General features: G+C 33.6%; 1 protein-coding gene across 4 annotated transcripts in view; it reads left to right on the forward strand.

The window, feature by feature from the left end:
• The window catches only part of LOC142350566 (calcium-dependent secretion activator 2-like), a 240,494-nt gene that overhangs the window by 49,308 nt on the left and 173,916 nt on the right, over positions 1-17,270 (forward strand). For 2 of the 4 annotated variants that reach the window (XM_075402416.1, XM_075402417.1), the window contains exons 20-21: positions 3,004-3,027; positions 15,497-15,620. In XM_075402416.1, coding sequence (XP_075258531.1) covers positions 3,004-3,027; positions 15,497-15,620 — 148 coding nt within the window. The remainder of the gene's footprint in view (positions 1-3,003; positions 3,028-15,496; positions 15,621-17,270) is intronic. The other 2 variants (XM_075402419.1, XM_075402420.1) reach the window with 1 other exon arrangement.

Genomic DNA, 17,270 nt, shown 5'->3' on the forward strand with positions numbered 1-17,270 from the left:
ATTGTTTTCATATTGTTGAAATTTTTTGTCATTTTCAGAGTTCATCGATCTTTAAGAGCCAATGAAACGTTTTCAGGTTGTTCGGATGGATACTGGAAAGATTCCAGGGACAATAACGTAGTTTTGAAAAAAAACTCAACTTTTGCAGTTTTAAATTTTATTTAAGAATTTGTCGTTTTTCTCTATTTGTTCGTGGATTCAAGGATTGTGCGTGGTTTAATGGATACATTACAATGAATCAAATGTGGCTTTCAGGGTAAAAGCCTCAAGAGTTTAGAAATGATTATTTTTTTGTTAAGTTTGATTATTTTAGTTTTACAACTTTCGCGATTGTTTCTTTTTGACTGGCAATGTTCTAAGTTCTAAGTTTTTCATTCATTTCCCTAGGATTGCATTTCAGTACTTGTGTTGCTTTGTTTTTATTTCGTCGCCAAGATTTTTGTTACGACCAATCACTTCAAATCTTATTTTTGTTCATTCGTTCATGCAATTTCAACTGAATTGCGTGCATGACGTCATTTTTCACTCTCATTGGAGAGCAATTGTTTTTCCATTCCCGTGATTAAATTTCTGGTCACACGTGACTTACATCACTCTCGAAAAGGACGTCCATTGACTTTTTTGTTGAATTTTCTATTGCCAATCAAAAAACATAGCCGGAAGAATTCCGGAAACGACTCGAAGGAGAAAATTGCCCATACTTATGACTTGAACAATTAGAACAACTATTGTGAATACTGAACCCCTACAAATGTCATAAAAATTTGAGGAAGAATAGAAACTGCATTCAGAAACAAATTGAACAAAAAAACTAGAAAAACTTAATGAGTTTTTTTTTAACAGTACAAGGAAACATAAAGCCGAGTAAAGTTCGTTTGCAACTAGAGCAATGCAAATCTCGCAAAACAATGAGCAAGTTATTATAGGCTAAGAAACTTGTCTAAGATAAAAAAAAGAAAATGCAAAAAAATTAAGAAAAATGGTTTAAAATTTCTCAATTTTTCTATTTTTCTGGAAAAAAAATGAATTTATACCAAGAAAACTTAAGTCAATTGGTACCTGAACATTCTTTAAGTAAGAAACTTCTGTTCAAATCCCACTTAAAGCATTAAAACAAAAAACCGGCAAAAAATCATTAAATTTCGTCTGAAAATCAGCAAAACTGATCAAAAACCTCCAAATTAGCAATAAACTCAAGTTAACTACTTGAAACCTTCAATTCCTATCAAATCAAGCCTATTACTAATACAATATCATAACCAAACCTCATAACCATCATAAGTTGCAAAAACTGCTTTCAAATGCCGCACGTGATCAAAAAATTTTCGCTTGCTTAGAGAAAATTTTTTCACACATCAATTTTTCGCGCTCTCAAAAACAGCGGTATGGACAAAAACCACTCTTTTCGCTCCGCTCTTCAGTTTTGTTCAACACCAAAATCACTCCAATTTTTTTCACGCGTTTCATTTCCCGTTTCCAAAATCACTCCAATAAAATTGATTAAAAAAAGGACTTCGCCAATACTCATCTTCGAGTCGTAAAATGTTATTGCCAATCAATATAATAAAGGCGTAAGGTTTTTCTATGGATCAACGATAAAATTGAATTGGATGGTGAAATGTGTTCAGTGGTACTGCTGCCGGGATATGCTGCAAGTTCTGTTGTTAATCTGAAATTTGAATTTACATATGATCGATTTTTCGTTGCCTTTAATTGCTCTCAAATGAAGTTGAGAGCATCAATCATAGTCTTGTTGGTCTTTTCTGTGCGAGTTTCCATATGACCGATGTTTTGTCTGACAGACAATATTTTTTGACTTTTCTTGTAGAGACGAGGTATAAATCCAATTCTGAGGACGTTAAGCTTCATATTACCCCTTCGATACCTTTCTCTAAATATGTGATTTACCGAAACTGATGGGAATATATGGTGTCAAGGGCACTTGAATATAGTGTTTAATTGCTCTCGAACGAAGTTTGAAGCAATTATTGTAAACGTGTTGGTCCTATATATGCAAAATTTTTGCTTCACCATTTTTCCGCTTTTGTTCTAAACTTCTCAAGTGACTTTTTCAAGCTTCCCCCGCCTGTCGTTCACGAACAATTCATTCGACGTTAGTTGGTGTATATTTTCCACTCCAACCCCCCCCCCCCCCACTCCAAACATCCCTCCTACCTCCAAACAATGGCAATGCCCCAAATTTTATTGGGAGATCCAAATTCGGTTTTTTGTTGGCGGAAATTCACTGTGTAAAGAGCTATTTTTGATGGCTTGAATACCCGCATCCTTCACATGAACTCGCCTCCTCCACACTTTTGCCCCCCTACCCCTCCGTTTTTTCTTGTCGCCACTCAAATCAGATGAGCTCCATAAGTTTAACTAGCTATCTTCTACTAAAGCCAAATCCTCGCCAGTCGTTCGAGGGCAAATTGTCCGACGTTAGTCGGTGATTTTTGGACGTTTATGCACGCTTAAACTAACTTGGTGATGCAAGTATTCTCTTTTGCTGGCAGATGAAAGTTGAATGTTTTCTTGCTTTTCATCTATGATTCTGAAGTATGAACGGTTTCTTTTTACATGCAAGAAGATTGCATCTCAGCCATCTTAATGAAAAATTGTTGTTTGGCTGCCTTTTCTGACTTTTGCCAAGATTCCTACCAACATTAAGGTTTCATAGTTTCAGAAAATAAGGGAAGAAGGAATTACGTTAGTATGGTGAGTTTTTTAGCTTGATTAACGCCAAAACCGAAATTAGACCAAAATTTTAGCGAGTGTAACAGATCAATTGAGTGCGTGCTATTAAAAAGCTTCAAACAAAGAGTTAAATGGGAAATTGCTGTCAATGAACTGTTGCCTTTCTTTCATATGAATTCTTACATCTTGTGGGTTGCTATTCATTTTGATCACCAAATTGCTGCGAATGTTCGAAACTTTCTGCACATGTTTTGAGTATCTTTTGTTTCTGAAGAATGACGTCATTTAGCAGCCGCTGATCTTTTACAGGTGCTTCGAGAAACACACACAGAGGTGGTATATCAACAAACAACACTTATAAATTATTAATATTACTACATTACTATCATAACTATCACTACTAGTAATAAATGATAATGGTTGAATCAACTGCAACAATAATCTGAGATGAGTTTAACTGAATGGACACGACTTGAATTTAGTAATCTTGGCTTATTCTTTTGATCAACCGAATTGTTTCGATCAGTTCTTCTGTTCAACATGTTACATATTGTGTTGTTTTTACTGTTATTGTTGCGTTCCATTACATTATTATCATAGCTACTACTCAGTTTTATAGTTACACTAATGGTCACTAATTATGGTTTCCAAAGGCGTAATATAAATCAAATGTAGGTTATTAAGAAAAAAAATTAACTTGCCAACTAACTAATGAAAAAAATCCTAACTGTGGGTTGACAAGTAACTATTCAACCAGTCATGAATATTGAAGGAAAAGTCTAAACGGCAAAATAGGTGAAAACTTTATTCATGTTCACACATACTCGTCTACAGGTCTAAAAATGGCCATTAGAACAAATAACTATTAAAAAGGCACAAAAACACGTTTAAAACAAGGTAGAATTGTTTTTTCTTAAATACGAATTGGATTCCGTTTTTAGACGTCTTGTTAAACAGTTTTGGTTGATTGGAGAATTCTCATCTAATGACACTGCAGAATAAATAAAGAGCCTCTAAGCAGAGAGTTGATACATTCATCAAAAACGAAACGGTTTTATAATAATTCCTAAAACAACCAGAGAATTGCAATTGTTTTGTTAATGGACTCGAAAAGGATGGTAAAGCAAAACACTGCTACTAACTATCGTGTAATTAACCGCCATTAATTCTCAATTGTGCAATCACTTCAAAATCCAACGAAATGTTAAAAACCAATAAATATCTTTACACCAATTAATTTAAAGATTTTATTTATATTCACATACATTGACCAAGACGGTTCGTAGGAGTATGTGCGTAGCACCGAATGTTCCAACATACCTCTCAATGTTGCAAAAACAACTTTAAAAATTTCTCAAAAAATCTTCGTCAGTATCCGAAAGCAACTTATATGCATTGAAGAAAACTTGTACTGTTTGAACCAAAAAAAAAATTTCGGCAGACGATAACGGAAAATCTTCATCATATTCTAGAAAGCTACGTGTGGTACAATTTGAAACACAGACACAGAAAAACCATACAAACCAACACACACACAACAAATTTTACACAAAAACACCAACACCAACAAAAACTTTCTTTTGGGCCATAGGGCAATGTTCAAGGTTCGTCACTGTTCATTTAGGTCTTTTGCCGTTTTTCTAAGAAAACAGTACGCGTGGACCTTTGCGGCAATTCTATCGGTAAATGCTGAAATGTAGTTTTTTGAAGTTTTTCGAAAAATTTTGTCATCTCATTAGCATAATGGAAAGTAATTTTTTTACAAAAAAATATCATAGATGTGTCGTCAGAGAGTTTTAAAAACAAGCACTTTTAAATTTGGACTTGCTTAAAACAGCAATTTGTTGCAAATATTTAGTCATTAATTTCGGAAACATTACACACACACGCACGCACATACTTACGCCTTCGCAAGCAAACACTCAAATACAAAGACAGACAAAAAACAATTTTAAAATTTTCTTTTCGGCATCTGATCTTTACTCAAAGTTCTTCTTCTTCGCCGTTTTACTAAATTCTTTTTATTTTTTTTCTGGAAAACCAAGTGTGAAATTCTTGAGGCAGTTGTATCAATAGTGGTGAAATTGACACTAAAATTTAAATGAACTTTTTGATGCTTTTCGAAAAGATTCTTCATTTTTGATATTTCATGTGCATACTGGGCCAATTAGGTTATCAGATAAATTTATAGACTCCGATTTTTGGATTTTGACATATTTTAAGCCGCATTTTGTAGCAAATAATAAGCTGTTCTGATTTTTCAAGCTTTCTGACAGTTTTCACTCTCTGCCTCTATTTGCGTCTAACATTTTAAGGAAACAACTCTCTCAGACTTAATATTTTTCTTTGGCTCTCTTACACACATATACCACACACTTTATAAAGTCTGTTCAAAGTTATGAAGGAAAACCAATAGCTGAAAAAGTTGCTAGAGAGTTTTCTTGGTTTGCCTGGGGAGCTAAGCAAGCGTAGCGCTAGAGTAGAAAAAACGGAAACCTTTTTTCTGGGAATAATTTGATTTTTACAAAAGTGGAATCTACCTGCAATTATGAACAACAGTTTTTTCACTGCTCAAAATTTGTTAAGGCTGCTGTGTGCAGATAAGCTTTGGAAAGCTGTGCAAAACAGATGACACCTTTTTACTTCGAAAACTCTTTGTTGTGAAATCATCAAAAAATGCTATCTTCTAGTCATATAATCAAAGTTGTATGAGAAAAAATAGAAATTTTTATCATGCAATTCTTGATGTAAAAATGAACTAAAAACTTTAAATCCTGAAAATGAAGAAAAGCAACCAATTATGTGATCGGGTATAAGATTTCCTTCAGCTTTTTGATTTTTTGGCTCAATGAAAAAATGGCACTCAGTTAAACCAACAAATGAACTATTTAAATTATCTCTTCTTAATCACGAGTGTTTACTTATGTATCTTAAGTGTTTTTTGTCTTTATGAAAAGCATTTTCATCTGCAAGTTGGCTGAAATCCAAGCCGAGCAAGATGTATCAAAATACAAAGATCAATCAATCGCACAATAGTCTCCAAGACATCATTAGGTTCAAAAGGTAAAGGATATGGAAACTGAAATTGATAGCTAACCTCTTTGGTTGAGAGTGACTGGTGCATGATATTCGAGTATGTTGTTTTTCAGCAAGCTTTTGGAACCATTTTTAGTGACCATTATTTAATCTAAATAATATAAAAGATAAGCTTTAAGGGAACAAAAAGGAATCTTCAAAGCATCATTCTCACACATGTTTCACACACATTCGTATCAAGGCACTTATTCATTGGTTTGGTGGGCGATCGAACGCATTCTTTTTTTCTGTCAGCATTTTGATCACATCTTTCTTCTATCTTTTCTTCAACCATAAGTGTCAACAATTGATGAGTACTTTGACTTGAACCGTTTGTTTTGTTTTGACATTGCAAGTGAAAATCAACACCCACACACATACACAAACCTCTTTGATTTGAAAAAGTGGCTACATTTGTCCGTCACCGGTGATGTTTTTAACAGCAGCAATTGTATCGGTTGATATTCGGATATAAAATTGATGACGAATTGTAAAATATTTTTTTACAAAACTAAATGGTTTAAATTTCTTGGGCACACAATTTCACTTACGAAACCATATATGAGTGCGGTAATTAGAGGGTGAATGAATTATGCCGTGTGACCTAAATTATGATATAAAGACAAAAAAACCAAGAATCGCATTCTTTAATTTTTTAATCAAGATATTAACCGATACAAATTGTTGCTGTTCTTTTATTTTTGAGCGTTTTGTTGGTTTTTGAGTTGCATAAACTGGTTTTGAGCTTTTCCAACTATTGGTCCTCTTCTTTAATGATTGCACTAGAAAATACAACTCATGATTTAGGAAAAAGATTTTTAATTGTAATTGATTACAGCCGGTGCGATACTTTAATAAATAATCAATTGTTTTAAATTTAGAACTCAGGAACGTTTCAATTATCTTTTTTGTAAAAGCCTAATAAATGACAGTATGCTATCGAATTTTGAATTGTTTTTAATTCTAAATACAATTTAGAGATCGTTTTCTAGTGCAATCAAATGAATGAACATTCAAAACCCTTCTATACACGAAACACCGAACACAAAACCGACTTGATTTCCACCTTTTCATACCCCATCTAAGTTATACTGCAATATTTATAATTTATGATAAGACTAATTAATTGCTCTAGAACAAAAAATAATATTTAATATTTTCCTCAATATAGCTACTATAAAAATTTTTGAAAATGGTTTAAAGGTTTTAAATGGTTTGAACTGTTTAAAGGTCAATCAGTTCCGCTTTTTGGCGGTTGGAGTTTTGGTCCGAATGGGTGTATAGACGGCAATTGTAGCCTGCAAGCTACAGAAAAATGAGAAAGAAGAGCAATTTGCGATCCATGATTCGTCAGTTTCAAACATTTTCGAATCCACCCCCCCCCCCCCCCCCCAACCACTCAGCTTAATGGGCATATAACTATATAAGTCCCCCAGGCTCGCGTAAATCCTTTACTGGGGGTCTTAGAAAAGACTAATCAACATTGAGCCGTCTTTTTTCTTTATATTTTGACCTTGTCGACTAACCTCGTCTTTTTGATATACATCTGTTAGTAGTATATATAAGTGGTATAGTCATAATACGGGGGGGGGGGGGACATTACATGTTTTAAGATAGGGAATAATCATGTATTCCCATGCACTAGATCCGGGTTCGAATCCCACCGGGGCGAAGATCCTTTTCTCAAATGTCCCATCTATCCTTGCATACATGATTATTCCCTATCTTAAAACATGTAATGTCCCCCCCTCCCCCCGTATTATGACTATACCACTTATATATACTACTTCTGTTTATGCATTATAACAAACAATGATAAATTTAATTCAATTAAAATCATTCATTATCGATTATTATTTATCGATATCGATTTATTATCGATATCGAGCATGAAGTAATAGTTTTAGAGCAATTGATTTGGTAGTACTCGCAAATTTTACTTGCTACCGCTAATAGTGCTTTTAAAAATTTTCAAACAGAACGCTCACAGAGAACTCGCTGTTTGAGGATGAATTTTCACAGTCCAAATCCTTTGCTCATTAACCGGGCTGGCGGTCTCAAAGGTTCCTGGTTATCATACGAGGATCATAAATTATTTCCAAAATAGCTGGGAATATTTTCCAAAACTAGATGAAACATTAACTTCAAAGCATCACTTGAAAAAGCTTTTAAGGAGCCTATTGATGGCCTGTTAGATCTAAGTGACGTGTTTTTTTTTGCATTTATTGCATAATATGGCCTTGGATTTCAAAAGCGATTTCTTAGTATTCAAAATATTCTACAGAATTTTAATCTATTCTACCGAATCTAGCACACCACATTTGTCTGTACAATAACTGAAATCTTCTAATATCTCCCCGCCCTTCGAACGCGTCGCCCAATACCAATTTTTTCTGGCTTTGCAAAAAACCAATGTTTCATAGCACTTCAGCTTTGGAGCTGCAGATAATATGCGCCAATTTTTGTTTTTTTTTTTTTTGGGGGGGGGGGGGGAGGTGGCAGAATCAGAACAGATTTCATTAACCATTGTTCAGAGAAATGGGGTAAATATTATTGTATTGCCTTAAATATGATCCTTGTGTGATTATTGAGATTTAGAAATCTTAACCCGGGATGCCGTTTGTTCACGTGCTTTCTACTCCGCAATCGCTCATTTTGTTCACAAGAGTGACTACTACACGTGTACAAATTGATGCCTCTTCCCGTTCTTAATTTTTTGTCCTTTTCGAGTGTCCCGCTTGCTGCTATTTAAAACTTTGATTTAAATATGATTTTAATATTAATATTTTAGGTGTCATTTAGGTTGTCGATATTTTCAGTAAAATTTTAGTTTTGTGGCGATTACAAAGCAAATCTGTTTATCTCAAGGTGATGAAGTGAGTCATTTTCTGGAAGTTTTTGTTGCATATCGAGGTTGCAATAACTTTTAACTATTTTTTGTTGGTTGTAGGTTGTCAATTTTTTGTTAGATAAATGTCCTAGCTTTGTAATTCAAAATGATTTATTGAAAATCATACCATATCATTTTGTTTCTTGTTTGAGTTAGGTTTTCAAGTTTTCGAAGATGTCTGTTTGGTCAATGTCTCTTCGTTCATGCTAGTACGTAATCGTTTAATAATTTTGGTTCTATTCTGTTTCGGTCCCTTATTGTCCGAATACATTTTTTATGCCCCCTCCCCACCAGGCTCTCGTGTCACGTGGTGTTTTTTCAAATAATAGTATAACTAATAGAATTGAGTGTTTTCAAAATGGTGGCCATGGACTGCACTGAGGGTCGAAACTTAATAGACACATTTTTGGGATTGGTTTATTTTGCGAAGAAATATTTAGCCCATTTTTTGTTGATTTCAGTGGAACATTTTGGGCATTTTTGGTAGCGATTAAGGAAGTTAGATGTACATTTTCGGCAAAGTTTGAACAAAATTGAGTTTTTTGTACTTTAATGAGTTCTCTCCTGTAGTGTAAACATAATAATTATCCATTCAACGTAGATGATCAACAATGTTTGTTTACTCTCATCAGTTTTTAGAATAAACAATTGAGTTTTTCATCGTTTTGGTTTATCATGGTTACTTTAGCGACAGATTATTAACCATTATTGTAGCTTGATCGACTTGAGATAAATCGACTGTTATGGAATTGAGCTGAACGAGCATTAAAAAGTTTCAAGTTGATAGCAATTGTCAGTTAATTAATTAACCATTAATTAGAAATATTATACTAGATTGTCAACACAAATGCATATTTCACTCAAATCTGACCTAGAGAAAAAACAAATTCACACTTTCCAAAGATTATGTAAAATATTTGCGCTGATCAAAAATATGAGAGATTGGTGTCAAAATAAACTCGGCATATAAAGATTTTTTTTTTCAAAAAAAAAATTCCAAGCGTGGAGAAATTACTCAATTGTTTACTCAATTCGAGTGTTCGGAAAATTTGTCAAATGTTCTAGAATGTTCTCAAGTGTTCTTGAATTGTTCCAGAAATTTGTCTCGAATCGTCTAGAATGTTCTTTCGACTTTCGTAGAAGTGTTCGCTAAATACTTCCATGACTATCGTTATTGAATGTTCTAGAGCATTGGTTTGAAACTCAACACAATATAGATTGTTCACAATGTAGAGAAAGATTCAGAGAAACTTGTATGAATAGGTACAGAAAAATAACAGTGTTGATTTTTATAGTTACTGTTTATTTATATCATCGGTTTATTTATTAGTTGTTGATGTCCATATGATTTGGTACCTAGTTTCCTTTTTAATTTCAACGTGAAATAGCATTTTGATACTGACAAGAGGTGCAAACAAAATAGGCTGAATTGCAATTTGCGACTGCGAGAATTTAGACCTGATGTAAAAAAAATCAACTGGACTTATTCTTTAACATCAACCAAATAAATAATTATTATCAAGAATTGAATTTTAGCTCTGCCCATTTTTCAACGCTCTTCTGCAAGTGTTTTTTACCACATCATGACTATAAATGAAGATTGGTGTATGCTGTGCAAAGCACAGCATGTGACTGAACCCCGGGCGTTAATAAGTCTAAGCCCTCATCAGATTATAAATTTTCAGGAAAATGCGTTCATTATAATTTTCCGGGCGTGTTGGTGAGAAAAATTCTCAGCCGGCTATTGTACTGCTCCTTTTTTGTTTAATAGCCGCCCTCATCTTCTCAGCCGGCTATTATTGCGCTCGTTTTTTACAATTCAAAGAATTTGAATTGTTTTGGGGCGCTGTCTTTTTTTTTAAGATCTGTTCACACATTTTCATGATTTTTGAAGTCAAATTGGAGTAGTGATTTTGGTCACGCCGAAACAGGAAATGGAGCGAAAAAGCGAGTGGTTTTGCGGCGTGAATTTTTTTCGCTCTAATTTTATTACAATTCAAAGAATTTGAATTGTATTGGGGCGCTGTCTTTTTTTTTAAGATCTGTTCACACATTTTCATGATTTTTGAAGTCAAATTGGAGTAGTGATTTTGGTCACGCCGAAACAGGAAATGGAGCGAAAAAGCGAGTGGTTTTTGCGGCGTGAATTTTTTTCGCTCTAATTTTAAAGTAGAGTGAGAAAACGGTGTTTGAACAAAAATTCGGTTTCTCGGTAGTGGTTTTTTGTTCACATGCGGCAATTTCACACTGATTTTTACTGTTTTTTCGATTTTTTTGGATCGGATTTTTTCTAAATGGTTTTTGCAATCCATTCGCTGCTCATTCTAGGCCTAGTTTTTTGTTTGAATTTTAATTTTCATTTCTCGCTAGTGGTTTTTTTTGTTCACATGCGGCATTTTGATATTGATTTTCTGTTTTTTTTTTCTTATTTTTTTGTTCTGATTTTTTTTAAAATGGTTTTCTCAATTCACTGATAGTCCGTTTTAGGTCTAGTTTTTCTGTGTAGTCAATGAAAATTCTTTGAATTATACGTCAGGACTTGTCCTGCTATGTTTTTTTTTACTTCGTCAAACTTTTTTTCGCTTTACCATTTTGCCGCTTTTTCGACATTTTGCGTGAAATCTTTTTGACTTCTCTAGGCTAGTTTCTCTCTTCTCTCATTCTGCTAAAAGTGATTTTGAACATCAGTTGCTCAGCAAAGCAATTCAAAATGAACAGAGTCAGTATAAAAAATTGAAGTCAGAAATAGAAACGGGATAAACCCATAAAGCCCAATTTTAGATGCCCGCTATTTGAACGTCGTTCCTGTAAGTATTAATTACCTCTCTCTAATGCTTATTGTTTTTGATAGTAGCCCCTGTAGCCTCTCTACGAAACAGAAGTATGTTCAACTACGAAATTCCATCAAAATAAATCGGACTTAAAAAATGTTTTTGTACAAAAATCTTTCTTTTTCAATATCTTCTGTTATTTCAATCCCAATCATGCTTATTGGAATCAACGGCGGCTATTTTCCGGCAATCTGCCGGGTATGTTTTTACTTCGTCGAATAAAAAAATGTTTCGCTTTACCTCATTTTGCCGCCTTTTCAACATTTTGCGAGAAATCTTTTTGACTTCTCTAGGCTAGTTTCTCTCTTCTCTCATTCTGCTAAAAGTGATTTTGAACATCAGTTGCTCAGCAAAGCAATTCAAAATGAACAGAGTTAGTACAAAAATGGATGTCAGAAATAGAAACGGGATAAACCCATAAAGCCCAATTTTAGATGCCCGCTATTTGAACGTCGTTCCTATAAGTCTTGGTTACCATCTCTTGTGCTTATTGGTATTGATAGTAGCCCCTGTAGCCTCTCTCTAAGAAACAGAAGTATGTTCAACTACGAAGAATTGCCATCAAAATAAATCGGACTTAAAGAATGTTTTTGAACAAAAATTTTTTTTTTCAATATCTTCTATTCTTTCAATCCCAATCATGCTTATTGGAAGCAACGGCGGCTATTTTCCGGCATTCTGCCGGGTATGTTTGGTATTGATTGTAGCCCCTGTAGCCTCTCTATAAGAAACAGAAGAATGTTCAACTACGAAATGCCATCAAAATAAATCGGACTTAAAAAATGTTTTTGTACAAAAATCTTTTTTTTTCAATACATTCTATTCGTTCAATCCCAATCATGCTTATTGGAATCAACGGCGGCTATTTTCCGGCAATCTGCCGGGTATGGTTTTTTTATTTCGTCGATTAAATATTAGTTTCGTTTTACCTCATTTTGCCGCCTTTTCGACATTTTGCATGAAATATTTTTGACTTCTCTCTAGGCTTGTTTCGTTCTTCCCTCATTCCGCTCAAAGTGCTTTTAACCAGCCTTCCCTAAGCAAAGCAATCTAAGGTGAACAGAATGGGCATCGAAAAACGAAATCAAAATAGAAAATGGATAAACCCATGAAGCCCAGTTTTAGACACCCGCTACTTGAATTTTTTTCTTACAAGTCCTTGTCAACATCTCTAATGCGTTTTGACATTGATACTAGCACCTGCATTTTCTCATTAAAAAACAGGAGTTTGTCTTTCTACGAAATCCAATCAAAATAGCTCGCTTTTAAAGAAATCTTTTTGAACAATAATCAATATTTATCATTGCTTTTGTCTTCCTTCAATCCCAATCGGTGTTATGGGAACCAATGGCGGCTATTTTCCGGCAAGGTGCCGGGAATGTTGTTTTTGATTTCCTGGAAAAATCATTATATGCTTCACGCTTATGAGACATAAAACTTGTACGAAAAGCTTGTTGCTCTATTGTTCTCTTCAAGAATATTTGACATCCTTTTACTCAAGTTCTTAGTAAAGATATGTCAAATAACCGTCACACTTTTTTTTCATTTTTTAAAGCAATTGAGCGATACATTTATCAAAACTAATCCAACAAAAACGTTGTGTCATCTAAATAATGTCAATCATAACATTCTGATTGCTTTAGCATTCTGCTTAGAGATAAAAAATGAACTACTGATTATTTTTTTTACATGACAGCTGTCGCAATATTCCAACTTGCGTCTAGAGCTTGTCAAAATCTTCCTGTTCTGAGACTCTTGACTATCAATTTTTCGAAACTCCAACTGAAGCGTTTTTTCTGTAGCAGTCTCGAGTGCAAATTTTTAATTAAAAAACAATCGGAGCCCTCAACATTATATAATCTTACCAGATCAAACTTCAATTGCGTTATCAATTTTTTTATAATTTAAAACAGATTTGTAAAGAAATTTCAAGTTTAAAAAGCACCAATTGAAAGTTTTTAGTGTACGAATAAAATGAAATTAAAATGATGTTAAATTACTATGTCAAGTTATGTCTTTTTGGCAAGAAGTTAATTCCAAGTACTTTCATTTCATATGTCCTATTTTCTAACAATTTGGATTTTAATAGAGTTTAAAGCAAACCAAACAAAATTTTTCTTTTCAAAGTTTACGTTACAAGCTCAATTATATCAATTATCTCAGGCTGGTTGGTTCAATTGTTTAAAAGTTTCAATCAATTCTAGATAAATTGTAGAGAGATATTTTCTACTCTCCACTAATTTTCTATTCTCCATTAAATTTTCTACTCTCCACTAAGAATATTTGTTACTGTTTGAATTGATAACGTTGAAAGACTCCTAATGAAGTTCTGTAAAATCAGATATGAGACCAAATGGAATGCTAATCAGTATGAGAACAAAAATTCAAGTCTATAAAGTATTAAAAAATCGCAAAAAATTTTATTTTTCGTTTTCCAAGTGGTTTTTTGTTCTACTTTGAACGACCTTATGGAACCAATCACAATTTTCAATGTCAGATTATACCCTTCCAAAAAGGACTTAGCCTTACAAGGCATAGCGTGCATTTGCTCTGATATTTTCGGTAACAATCTGGTTTTCAACTGTTCGAAAAATTTCCTGATTTGAGTTTTTGTTTGTTTAAGGCAAACAAATTTTGTCTCAATTTGTTTTTCAATAACGCAAAAATAAAAAAATAAGATTTGAAGCATCAGGATTAATCAACAGGAAAAGAACAGAAAACAGTTTTTTCCTCTTTTTTTTTGAAAATATCCAGATCTTTTTTTGTTCTGATCTCACCTGTCCAATTTTTGGCCAATTCCTTGAGTTTTCAATTGAGTTGTTTCTCAATTTAACTACATGGTTAGATTTTAGCGCACGTGGTTGCTGAAATTGATAAAATTGAAATGTTTCTTTTTAAGAAGAAACTTAAAAAAAATATATTTTTCCTTTCATAAATATTAAACCGCTTTTGTTTCGAATTCCAAGTACTACAACTTTCTGGTTTGGTTATATCGGCAACCTGTTGAACTACAAAAAGCTTTCAAAAATTTAAAACTTAAAGTAGTCACAAAGCAGAGCAAAACCCGTGGCAAAACCCGTGAAAATTAGATAAATGTTTTTCAATTAATTTGAACAAATTTACATTGTTTGAACAAATTTGTCTAATCAATTCATTTTCAAGATAATACACTCACAGTTTTAATAAGGTATTGACGATATTAAATTTAGAATATTTTGATCCCCCTTCCGCATCGTTTTTTCCTTTTCCTTCAAATTTTTCAAACAAAACCCCTTCTTCCCGCGATAAAAAAATGTAGTTCTTTTTAATAAAAATCAAAAGTAGTCTCTCGGCTACAAAATGATTTTTCGCTTTTTTTCGCTGCGATGCGTAAACAAAAAGTGAAAATTTGACAGAAGAAAAAATAAGCCAGCCTCGCATACATATTCCCTATTTGAAAAAATGTTGGAATAATAATTGTCAAGTTGAGAGCATGAGCGTATCTCACACCCAAATGAGGCAAAAATTTCTTAAAAGTTACAAATTGAGAGCTTTCATCAAAAGTATCAAATTCGCTCTTTTTTGCTTTTTATTCCACGGAAATGGTGATAAGCTGTTGTTGAACAGCAAGATTAACAATGCAATGTGCACAGATAGGTAGACTAGGTAAGAAAACTTAAATTTTGTTCCAGAAAGCACAGCACAATAAATCAAAATTTTAATCAAACAGTTCGAAATTTTCAGTTTTTGTATTCCATATGAACTATATAAGCGCAATATGTCTAGGCAAAACATACCATTTTAATTTTCAGATGTACTGATGTACAAAATTTTTAAGTCGGGTTCTATTTTTAAAATGGTTCTCTATAGCTGATTTGTTTGTTTGTACCTCTTGTCTCATTTCCAACAATCCACTCCAGAAATCACTCAAGTTGTGAGTCATAACCAATTCATCGCAACTTATCTCCAACTATTCATAACTAACTTGACCACTTTTATTGTTAATAATTATTTACTTGATTGGCAGGTGTTAATGAAGGACGTAGTGACACCTGCCCCTCCGGAAGAGGTGTGCAAAGTGGTCAAGAAGTGTCTGGAAGGAGCTGCTCTTGTAAACTACACCAAAATATCGGATTACGCCGAAGTTGAAGGTACATATCTTGCAATATTAATAGGGTACCGCTTTATTTGCTTGATAGCGTGTAATTCTAATACTGAACATACCCTAACTTACTGTTTTTATATTTTGAATTTACTTTGTTTTGGTCATGAGTGCCGTTTTTGACCCCCCCCCCCAGTTGCAAAATATGGGTTGCTATGTTAAACTTTACTAGATTGTCAGGTGTGCGCGGGGCGTAAAAATTATTTGTATGCACAATGTGAAAAAATAGATTCCATAACATTTACCAATACGTAATGTATGCTGGTTTTTTGTCGTGGTCTCAAGCATGAGTAGCAAGGTTTTTAATAAATAATATGTTGAATTCAAAATGGCCCAAAAATAAAAGTTTAACAGGTATTCTTATTCTTTGAATTGGTTTTTGCGTCCACGGTACTTTATCTTAAACATAAAGAATTTTACTGCCTGCTGCTATGCGTCATAAGTGTTATGCTCGATTAACGGGAGTGATCCTCCGGTGCTCTACCCTTTTTGTTCAGGACCCGTCAAAACACAATGTTTCAATTTTAATTGTATATCATGCAAGTTTTTTTACATACGAATAATTTGAAACCTCATTCGTAAAATACCTTTAAATGGCCAAATGTGTTATACTTGTGGTATGTTAGTTGGTAAGCTCTTTGTTGCTAAGACGGCGTTTGATATCACGCGACCTGATCTTCAAAATGACGGACGTACTGATTGAGTTCAAAATGAGAGGCGCTTGCTTAACCTTTCGTTTAATTCACTGATTTATGTGCTTAATGAAAACTGATATGCTGGTTGTTCAATTTTCAGAGCATTTAACCTTATCGCCACGGAATCGATAATTTCACTAATTTGGGTTTAAAACTTAAAATTTAAATGCAAGTAAAGCATCATTTTTGTTGATGGTCTGCAAATAAATGATAAATTAATTTCTAAATACGGATAGCTGCAAAGTTGTAAGCTGACCAAAGTTATATCGCTGTGCTCTTGGTTTATTAAAAAAAATCCAGCTGTATATAGGTCCGTCGCTTTTACCCATCCAACTGAACCGAATGTTAATTATGGTTGTTTTCTGTTCTTTATCAATGAAGTGTCAATGAATTGGGATGTAAATTAATTGAAAACAGCTGTTCAGGAAGAAAACAAAAAAAAACATTAAATGCGCTGATCAAAAATCAAAGTGAAGAGGAGAGTAAGAAAAGGAGAATTTCTTGCGTTCTTGCAGTGTTCTATCAGGACGACTAAAGTAGACGTTAAAATTGTTTTCTTGCTGTGCAAGCAAATTTTTTGTTCTGTGCGGTTTCAGAGCAGTTTTTAGCGTTAACTCAAATTTTATCGGCCTATTCTTTATTTAACTTTTTGGTTCAAAATGATTTTTCTCCCGCAACTTAATAAGTATTTTTCCCTTTGTGATAATTAATTGCTCTCGAAGAGAAGCAATTATTATAAATGTGTGCGTCTTTGTTTGTATGCAAAATTTTCGCTTGACCGATTTTTGATTTTTCGAGTGACATTTACGCCCTTGACTTTCTGCATTTTGCGTGATCTAAAGTCCTCTCTGAGTGATAATTTCAAACAGCTGAACTCAATTGGCGGCAATTTAATACGAAGGTCAAATGATAAGTGCGCCAAAACTGGTGCCAGTTTTTCACTT

This window comes from Convolutriloba macropyga, chromosome 12 (genome assembly GCF_964194025.1).
Source record: "Convolutriloba macropyga chromosome 12, txConMacr16.3, whole genome shotgun sequence".
Lineage (NCBI taxonomy): Eukaryota > Metazoa > Xenacoelomorpha > Acoela > Convolutidae > Convolutriloba > Convolutriloba macropyga.